We start from the raw sequence: 11,080 nt of genomic DNA on the forward strand, positions 1-11,080 counted from the left end.
GAATCTCAAAACGTTAATCTAGCATTTTCATTTTATCCATTACACACAGTAAAATATTCCTGTAAAGGAATTTTGTAAAAAAATAAAATAATATGCAATTTTAAACATAATGCACTGTTTTTCTTCCTCTTTTGTGATTTCCTGAATAGCTGTCTGCTGTATTTTCATGTCACAACAGCAATATTGATTTCTTCTATTATATTATGTTGGTTTCTTTCTGCAGTTTCCTTCTGTCTTCATGCCAAGCTCTGTTCTTTACTGGCTGTATTTCCTAGTTTTCTTTTCTGCTAGACTTTCACCCTTTCAATTTAAACTTAGCTTACTTGCAAGGCAGTCCATAAGCACATGCAACAAGCCTAACATTTATTTAATACCTAAATGACAAAGTTTTCTGCAGGCTAATGACATCCCCATGTCATCTCTTAATGAGCAGTGATCTCACCTGGGAGAGAAATCAGTAGGGGATACTCAGAAAATGGAGGAGGTGAGAATATTCATTAATCATATTTTTCTCTTAGGCATGTGTTTACCACAGTTTTAGGTGAGAGACTCCTCTCACTGTGTTTCAGATCCAGACCCTCCTGATGATGTAAGGATAGGCATCTCCCTGTAATTTTTTCCAGCAGCTGCCTTTGGGAATTAGGAGAGAAAGAATATATTTACTGATGTCCAAGCATCCATTTCCTTCTTTTTCCAATAAGTAATCCCATGTTTGTCTCTGCTACACAAAAATTTCTTATTCACTGTCCCTCATGCCCCTAAATTCTCCAAAGTAATGCTGAAAATTTGTATAACTCATTGCTTTTTAATTATGTTTTCAGGAAAACTGAGTAACAGCAGAGACATTGAAGCTCTCTGTTAAAATAGAAAGACAGAAAATTATTTAAAACTGAGATTTTTGAACTGGAGATGTAGACAACAACACCAAGAAATCCACTGATCTGTATAATCCTTATAGCTTTCTAAAACATTTCAGTAGAACAAACAAAAAATCTTGTGCTGACAACAGTCCAAACTCCCAAAGCTTTGGGAATTAGAAGACAATCTTTTGAAACAGCTATAAAGCAAATATTCCACGCAGTCCAGATGAGCATATGAAGAGAGGTTTGCAGTAAGCGGAGAACTTTTGTAGTTGGGAAAGGTCACCAGTACAGTTTCACACAGACCTGTGCTGAGTGCTGCACTGTTCAGTTTACTCCTAAATGGAAGAGTGATGAACAAAGTTTTGCTTATGATACTCATCTATTTCAACAAAGTCTGCCTAGGAAGAACAGCAAAAAAGACCTGTCAACAGTCCATAATGGCTATTAAAATGCAGACCTAATGCATGTATTAATACAAAATAATGTATATGGAGAAAACCAAACTTTACAAATAAAATAGCAGGCCTAGAAGTGATCATTGCTACCTACAGACAAGATCTTCAGCTACCCTTGATTAGTCCATGAAACCTCATACCAGATTTGTCCATACAAATGCTGGGCAAAGTTACAATTCCCTCACCTCCAAACACAGCAGAGTGGGGAAACAACAGTCCAGATGATGAGAGATTAATACTAAACTTTCAGTGAGAAGACTCGAGTTTAAAAAGAAAGGAATGGAGAAGCTTAGGATCAAAGATCACAAAATCACGGCTGGCATTGGAATAATAGAGAGGGATCAAGTACTCACTGTCTCTTCCAATAGAAGAAATAGGGTACACTAAGTGAAGCTAACAATTTTCAGGCTTCAAACAGAGGAGAGCAATTTCCACCATGTAGTTTGTGCAGTACTCCTTGTCACTGAAATTATAATGTAACTTAACAGCTAAATCAGTTGAAAAAAGAGGCTGAACAATTTATAGAAGAGAGATCCATCAAGATCTATATAAAATATGGAACTATCTTTAGTCTCAAAAATCTGTATCTGCAATTATAGGTATAAACAACTATACACTGTTCTATACTGTCTACTTGTTCATGAACTGTGCTTTCCATCACCCTAAAAAAACAGATATCAGGTCAAATGGGTCTTTGGGTTTACTTATTAAAGGTATCTTTCTGTAAATAAACACATATTATCTTTCTGTAAATAAACACATATTCCTCATTTTAACATTCAAATGTAACATATTTACTGCTCAAAAAGACATCTTAGTAAAACAAGATAAAAATCAGTATTTATTCACTGTAATATATGACAATGTATTCCTCTGATGACAGTGTGGTAAGCTTACAGTAAGTTACTCGCAGTAAATGATGGATATGACTTTGTTCCATATGTTTTCCCATTCTTCAGCAAAGAATTTGATGAGGTCCAACATACTGCTGAGATGACAAAAATATCTTCCCACCAGTGAATCCAGTGACTCGAAGCGAAGACTCGTTTGGGCCTTCTGTTGCAGCCTTCAGCAGCTTTGCCTAACATCTCCCAGTAAATGTCAAACACTATCAGTGCTGTGCCCTTCTGCCCCCTGCTAACGACCAAACACATTCTGCAAGCTCTGCAAATGTCTCCTTAACACACTCATGCCTTGGTCCTGGCTCATTCCATCAGCAGTACAACCAGACTGCCTGGGAACGGCTTTGGCAGGCTTTACATCCTACACACCCTCCACAGCTGCTTTGCTGGGGAGGATAGGTATCTTTTGCAGTATCCACTCGATTTGTTGGGACTCAGGATGGGGCTAATAGAAAATACTCTCCTTTTTAGCAACAATTTACACACTTTGAAAGGTAATTTTTAAAAATCACTTATGACCCCTTTGCCTACTCTATGCAAGTAGTTTCCTTTTACTGAAAATTCTATGAAAACATTCTCATCTGAAAAATATTTTAAACTTTGGTTTAGACAAATAAATATCAACATCTACACACAGACATTTTATCTCCTTTTATTGTCAACAGAAGACTAGTTAACACACACTGGAGAAGGCACAAATAAATTAATAAACTGCACAAACAGTAGCTAATTAATTCAGTTGTCTGACCAGAGGTGCCTGCTGTTGATTTAGATGTACTAGGCTGAGAGCAAGCAGATATGGCACAGGCCCAATAGGGACCTAGTCTGAGGTTAGAAATTATTTCAAATAACGGTGTTCCCGTTTGAGTGAGCTGAGTTCTGCTCCAGGCACTATGAACTGTACTGGCTGAGTTGCTACTTATTAGAAGGCAAATTAACAAACCAAATACACATGTAAACTCCTGTGTATATAGATCTAAATGTAGATATCTTAATCTCAAATTGAATTTTTTACTTGTTCATAAAATTTCTAGGAAGGCAGATGTAAGATAATTTTTATTGAAATAATCTTGTGCTTTACCCCCTGTTCTTTATCATTCAAGCAAAATACCACTGGCACCTACTGCAGTTTGCTCCCCACCCAGGAGTGGCAGTAGCTGTGTCAGTGTTAAGTTATTTTCAAACCCTTCAAATAAATCTTCAGTATCTGTACTTCTTTTCTTAACATTAAGCATGTACAAATCCCTGCAAACTGAATAAAATCTTCTGGTGTGTTATCTCTTGACTAACTCCTACATGCAAATTTGTGGGCCTGATATTTCTGGGTCTGAGAGATTTTAGCCTGCTAGCAGCTGCTAACTTTTTCCCAAGGAAAAATTTCTCAAGAAAGCTTCTCAAAACAATCTTGGCAAACAACTATCCTTTCTCAAAACAATCTTTCTCCAGGTGGTGTTTTGCAGTTTCTCTAGTTTAACCAATGGGATTAGAGAGGTGTCGTTCCTATTCACCAATCATGTTAAGTCTGTTTCAGAACACCTATAAAAGATAGTAAGAATTAGACAATAAAGCCTTTTTTCTATGCTCTTTGCCTTCTGAAATATTTGGAGTCTCTCACCTTTCTTTCATGACCTACAATGACACAAACTGATGTTTACCCATGAAGTGATCAAGTTTAATCACAGTCAACATTTGAGACTGCAATCCTTCATCCTCCACAGTGATGAGGTGTGTTTATTTTATTTTGTCTAAATTTTAATCCATTGGATTTTTTCTAAAAGTGTTTTAAATATCTAATCAAACACAAGGACCAGGTACTTTTCAATTGAAAATGGGATGGTTGTTTGCTAGCAGAAAATGAATCATATCAAATAGCAGATCTGCAAATACCATACAGTAAGATTTCTGCTATGACAGCCCAAAGACTCGTGCACTGACAGTCTCCATAGATATCACCCATTTCATTTTGCTGAAGGCCTCTGCTAAGAGGTAATATTAGCACAAATCAACAGTGAAATGCGAAATGTCATTACATTTCCATTACCCCTACCCCTTCAGTGATTCACATGTTCTCCAAATATATGTGTGTGATTTGTGTAATTTAGTGTTGCAGGTTTTTTAATTGCATTAAGACAGATACACTTGGGAAGCCTCAATAATGGTTTTCACTGCCATTATGAATGTACATTAGATTCCACCAAAAGTTCTTATGGAGAGACAAAAAAAAAAAAAAGTACTTCTTACTCAGCTGTCTAGAAAGTCACCATGGAATTAAACGATTAACACTTCCACCTTTCCCTTTGACATCTACTGTACAAACCAGAAATTAAAATACATTGATAAATGAGTAAATAAAAAAGCGCACACCCTAAACTATGTAACAAAATGTAACAAAAGCAGTTACAAGCAACACAGACTGTAGCCTTCAATTTCATTTCAGAGCCTACCTTCAAAAGCTATTCAGCTGGAATAGCTGCAACTTAAGAAGTCCTATTAAGGTTTGATCACTTAAAATTATATTGCATGTTGAAGAGGTTTTTTATTCATAGCAGACATGCAGGCAACTCTAATAATCACACAAAAAATACAGAATGACATATTTCAAAATGCAATCTTCTCAATAATTTGCATGTCTTTTTCACAGCAAATCAAGTCCACTTTCTTACATGACAACTATTTTTGTCAATTTTTTACCTTTTCTGCTGTTAACAGAACATTAGTTTCTTTTCTTGTTCAGTCTGTTAGACTCAAGTGCAGTGAATACAATTTTATTTGTACAGCTAGCAAGAAGTAAGAGAGCAATGAGGTGCTGCCAAGAAAAACTGTGAACAAATTTCAGTATTGGTCTGAGAGTGTGTAGCTAGTTCTGTAGATAGGTTTGGATTTGGACTGTGTTTAGATACAAATAGTGACATACTGCATCCATATTCAAAGGTCTCCTGTCAGAATTATCAACACCACATAAAAGAAATTGCTCTAGAACACAGAAATCACCTAAAAAGTGTAAGACAGGATACAGTTACGGGAGGAGGAGACAGTAAGAGGGGATACCCAGAATTTTACATTCCTTAAGTGTTTAAATGGCTTAATATAAATATGTTTCAGCAATTTCTGTGAATATAAGCACTCTGTATTTAGTCAGAGATTAAATGAAATTTCCATGATTGTATTTATGGCATTAAATAGTTTTTCAAACCATTTTGTACATGGGCCTCGATTTTTACGGGAAGTCAGCACAGGAGTGGGATGTTGGCACTAGTCCAAAAAGGAGCACAGGTAACAATCTCATCTTGGGTAAAACCACATGCTTATGCAAGGCTCCATAAGCCCTTTCAAAGCTGGCAGAATCTACCCTGTAGAAGCAATCTAAACCATGGATCCTAGCCAGTAGCAGGGAAGGTGAAGTGCCAGAAAGTGGGAGAAGCAAGGGAGAGTGAGAAAATGTACAGCCAGAAGCAGCACTGGCAAGGTCAGCAACTAGTAATGTTATGAACAGTTTTCAAAAGAGAGCCTGAGATTAGGAGTAGACATTTTTGATATGTGGGGGGAAACACTTGGCTGCACCACTGGTCTGGGCCGCGTGCTGTTTTAATCCATGCAACAAATTGTACGTGAAATAGAGTAAAGTCAACCCAGTTTCCAAAATGGGGCATTTTTCAGAACCAGTACTCAGCAAAATACTTATAAACAAGGAAAAAACTTGTGGTCATATTTTTAACAAAATTACTTTGCACAGTCAATCTATGTTTTAAGTAAGAAATAAAACAGATGAGAATGTGGAATTTATCAATGCCAGTAAAAATGGGACTTAACCCATCAGCAATACACTTTGCAGGATTTCCTAAATTTTTGTTTTAAAGGGGAAGGTGATCGATTTAAAATAATTTATTATTTTTAATTATCTACATCTCAACACCACTACTAAAGAAAATACATTTAATATACAGGCACCACTTGAAAGACAAACATTGAGAGTCAAACCAGAGATCAAATAACTGCTTACTTTTGTGCTTAAAAAAGAAACTGTTCTTGAATGTAGAAAGCCCTCTGTGGGTGACGGGCTACCTCTGTGAAGTGTAACACTGCCATGAAGAACTACAGTTCAACATCACAGGTACATAAAAAAAAAAAGAGTGGTAATTCGGTGAGTAACTCAGACATGTAATAGTTATTCTGAAAGTACATCCTACAGCTGTAAGAAGGGAATTCATATAAAACAGGTCAGTTATTTATGTATGATTGGTACCTTCAAACTACTGATTGCTACCTTCAATAAATAAACTGCAACTGAGATTGTTGTTTGTCCCAAAAACTCATATTGTCCAACTATCTTCTGACCCAGCTCCTTTCCATTCACAACCATTCCGCAGAACTGTAACAGAAGGAGTAACTATTTACAGATGTAATACTGCCTATTTTATTTATAATAGTTTCCCAGCCAGTTGTCCAGAAAGGATAATATCCATTACTAGATGACAAGTAAGGTCACCACTACGTTTTGAAGAATGCTGGTCATCCGCAGGCACATTCTGAAGACGATCATTCTTTGTCAAGCTGAAAACATATCTTTAACTTCTTTCGCATTACTTCTGTAGCATGGTAGCTTGCATTATACCAGAATGATAATTCAGATTTGGGATACTAGACAACTTGATATATTAGTGGGGTTAGACGAGTATAATGCTTGCATTGTTCACACATTCTCCTCTAACTCACGGCAAGATTATAAATACCCACCGTAAGAGGAGCTCCAGCCCTGCGAGATTTAACCTAATACTTTCTTCTGTTGCAGACCCTTCTACCTTTAAGATGAATCCAAGCCATTAAGACTTGACTCCACATTCTAAGACCTTTTTTTTTTTCATTTAAGATGATTCACAAAGCTAGCTTTACACGGTTTCCTGTAATCTCAAGGCAAAAGGTGTTCTGTAAATGTACTTTGTTTCAAATGTAAGAAACATTAACCACCCACTTCCTGTACTGTTCCCTAAAAGGTTTACAAGTACTGCAGGACTAATCCCATTCTGCCAAAAGTCTGCAGTTCTTGCCAAAGAGGGATGCAGTTAATACTAAATGACTGTACTCTTTACATTAAATAATACTTGGAAGCTGAAACACAGCAAGGCTTTATAGACCCCTTTTGAAAATATCTGACAAAGTCACAAGTTAATTTATGACAGGAGGCCCCGCAGAAAATTCCCAGGGCCAAGCTCTGCTCAGCTTCCACGGCTGCGCGTGTGTAAGGAAAGGGTAGGGCTGGTGCCAAGAGCTTTCTGAGCCCAAGTAACATATAAGCAGGTCAGTGGAACAAATCCGCTCCTCTTAGTAAGCCACGAAACAAAATAGCGTGTGATGTTCATTTGGAACTTTGCCTTTATTGCAGGGAAATATGCCTGGAAAGGTAACTGTTTCGGTCAAATCAATGTGAACTAAATGTCAGTCATTGTCAATACTGAAATTTATACCAATGCAATCGCACCCAAAACAGTGACCAGAGCAAGGGCCGGGCCCTTCAACTGATATATTTGTGCCTGAACTAAAAAACTAGTTAATAACTAATGTTCGCAAATCTCTGCAGGAATCTGAGCCGGGTTAGTTTTCAGCAAGCCCAGGGTTTGGGTCCCGGTTGGGTCGTACAGCCCCAAATGTCTAATAATTGAGCAGAAAGTGCCACCTATGTCCTGTCGAACCCCCTACCGCCTGAATGTGCTTTAAAACAGGGTACTAAGGAAGTACTGAAATTCTTCTAGGGACGACTAAGCTGGGACACAACGCCCGCAAGCTACCCAGAACATCCACCTCTAAGAGCCCCGCAGAACCGGGGGCACCGCTCCGACCGCCCCTACCCCGTCGGAGCCGGGCAGGAGCGCGCCGGGCACGGCCGGACCGCGGGGCCGAGCGGGCGGCGGGGCCGGGGGCGGCGAGCGCAGCCCCGGAGCAGCGCAGGGACGCCCGGCCCCTCGGGCAGAGACACCGCCGTGGGTCCGGCCCCCTCCCCCGACCGCAGACAAAGAGCCGAGGCTCCGCCGCCACCCACCCCAGCGCCTCTCACCCCAGGTATCCATCCCCTCCTCCGCCTTCTCCTCTGCCCTCCCTCCCTTCCTGCCCCCCTCCGCCCCCCTCCCTGCCCCGGGCCGCCGCGGCAGCCGCCGCCGGCTACTCACAGGATGGTGGTCTGGGGGGACACGGCGGGGACGCTCTCCAGCATCAGATGCATGCAGCGCACGGTGGTGCGGAAGCAGAGGCAGCGGCTGGGGCACCACACGCTCCCGCGCTGCGGCGGCGGCTGCGCGGCGGCGGGGGGGACGAGCCCCCCAGTGCGGAGCAGCAGCAGCAGCAGGCAAAGCCCGGGGGCGGCCGCCGCTTCCCGCCGGGCCATGCTGCCGGGCGGAGGGCGAGGAGGAGGAAGAGTAGAGGGGCTTCTGCAGATCCGCGTCGCACCCGCTCCGCTCCCGGCCGGGGCTGCCGCTCGGGTCGGCGGCGGGGCGATCCCGTCCCCCCGCGGGCGGGAGGAGGGGACGGCGGTGGGCCCGCCCCGGCCGGCGGAGGGATGGATGGATGGATGGGCGGACGCCCCGCGCGGAGCTCCGCGCCGCCCTGCGCACGCACCGCGGGGCAGAGCCGGGCCCGGGCCCGGGCGGCTGCCGGGGGTCCGCCCGACGTCCCGACTGCTGCTCCTCCGTGCTCGGAAGGGAGAGCGTGCAGGCACCCCCTGAGCGGGGCGGCAGCTTGCACCTCGGGAGAGGAGAGAAGGAAGGCAAAATGAGGGGAGTGGAGAAGGGGAAAGAAAGGGTAAGGAGAGGAAAGGAGAAGAGAAAGCAAAGAGAAAAGATGAGGACAAACAGATCAGGGAAGGAGAAACCCTTATGGGAAGAAGCAAGTCCAACAAGCCAATTTCCATTTCGGCCCTGCTTTAAAAACCCACATACACAACTCTTGGACTGTCCCCTGTGAGTGCTGCAACTTCGACTGCTGAGCCAGGACAGTCTGTTGCATTTGCCCTGAACTACTTTCTGGTGGTGGTTTTGGGTAGGTGGGTGCACAGAATGTCATGTAGAAGAATAATGGCTGCAGCCACAGCTCACATGATCTTAATACTCTCTCAAACCAAATCTTGCCTGAAAACAAAAAAAGTAGAATGCCTTTGAGATTTCTAACATTGCCCTAAATACTTTGTCATTCTTACATGATGTCAGTCAGTCCTGAGCAGATCAGTACCTGATTTCCAGCCCTTGTCTGTCCCAGGTAAGCACTGGCACATCATTTCTATGATGACAATTACAGTGATCACAACTAACCTATTATGTCTAACAACAACACATTCTCTTATAAATGATGGAGGTCAGCACCCACAGGTCCACCCCCAGAATAAGCCATGGCACTTTTGCAGCATTGCCTGCATCTCTTTTTCTTCAAGAAACTATGTAGAGGCCATTCTTGCCTAAAACTTCACTATAGGAATTCATGGAACAGATTGCTCCAAGAGGTTGTGGAATCTTCCTCACTGGAGATCACTGGATGCAGTCCTGTTCTGTGTGCTCTAGAATGACCCTGCCTGAGCTGGGAGGTTGGACCAAATTACTCACTGTGTTGCCTTCCAACCTCATCCCTTCTGTGATTCTGAATCTCATTGTGAAAACTTTCTCTATATAGCCCATGAGTCTGGGAATTACTTTTGGACACTTTTTTTTCTTTTTTAACATCAAGTCAAATACCTCATCAAGAAAATCACAGCCTGGAAATCTGCTGTGATGCTGGAAATCACTAATGGGCCCAGAACTAAAAGACACTGAGATGATTCATTATCTTTGACTATGTTTTTCATGAGTCACTATGTCTCCTTCTCTTAAGCCACATGACGGCTTATGTCTTTAAAAAAGCAGTTAGCTAATAGAAGTATAGAAGTTGGGTTTGTGTTCAGGGGTTGTGTCCTGAATCCTTTAAAAGATCCTTCACCATCCCAGTGGTTAACTGGGAGCCTGTGGGCTCAGTCTGTGTCTGGAGATAAGGGAGGCTTATTGACATGCCATCAGTATGATTACTGAGTTTCTAGGGTGGTCAGAGACTCCTAGAAGACTCTTACCAGTTAGGTACACTTCTAAATTGGGTGCATTTCTAAATACTGTTGCAGGACTGGGCTTAGTCTTCTATTTCAACACACTAACTTGCTCAGAAACTCATATACATTCACTTCAGCTGTTTTACAGCAGAGAATACCAGTCTGAAGTAGAAGAGAATTCACAGAATAAGCCGGTTAAAAAGTTCATCACCTCAATGTCAATTCAGCAAGCAGCTGCTATGTGTATCACCTCCTCTGCATTTGTAATCAGTGTTGGGATATAAGCACGTCTTAATCTGAAAATTAAATTTATTTCCTGGTCCAAGAAAACCTCGGGCACTTTTGACCTACAAAGTGCAAATGTTAGCACAAGTAAGTTTTTATTGCAGAAATGCCACTCACATTAGAATTAGAGCATCCTGGCAGCTGTAAATCTATCATCCTGAGGTGCCTGTACTGAAAGCAGCAGAACATCTGAGGTTAGATAATTAAACACAATAATATAGAGATAGCACCAAATTTGGGTATTCGTAGCATTTAGGAGAATGTGATGACAATTTACTTCGTGTAATTTTGGTGCTTTACACTGATTTATTTTTCAGAAAAAAGTACATACTTAAAATTATGTTTTCTATAGGAAAGTAAAATTGTTCTGAAGAAAAGTTTTTAGTATTTGGGAATCTTGGTAGACTATTGTCCTATGCCTCAGAAGTATCTGTGCTATTACACATGTAATTCTGATAGTGAAAATAAAAGTTCATCTCACTGTCCTAAGGCAATTTAGATGTAACATGCATTCTTGCC

At 41.5% G+C, this 11,080-nt stretch overlaps 1 protein-coding gene across 2 annotated transcripts in view; it reads right to left on the minus strand.

Moving 5' to 3' along the window:
- PXDN (peroxidasin) overlaps positions 1–8,624 on the minus strand; it is an 85,846-nt gene extending 77,222 nt beyond the window's left edge. The window contains exon 1 of one of the 2 annotated variants that reach the window (XM_066179845.1): positions 8,382–8,607. In XM_066179845.1, the coding sequence (XP_066035942.1) occupies positions 8,382–8,596 (215 nt within the window). In that variant the 5' untranslated portion in view covers positions 8,597–8,607. Of the gene's footprint in view, positions 1–8,381 lie in introns of both variants that reach the window. The other variant, XM_066179846.1, reaches the window with a different exon arrangement.
- Positions 8,625–11,080: the final 2,456 nt, after the last annotated feature.

Source organism: Chamaea fasciata, unplaced genomic scaffold (genome assembly GCF_029207755.1).
Source record: "Chamaea fasciata isolate MVZ Bird 193981 ecotype frontalis unplaced genomic scaffold, bChaFas1.0.hap1 SCAF_3, whole genome shotgun sequence".
Lineage (NCBI taxonomy): Eukaryota > Metazoa > Chordata > Aves > Passeriformes > Sylviidae > Chamaea > Chamaea fasciata.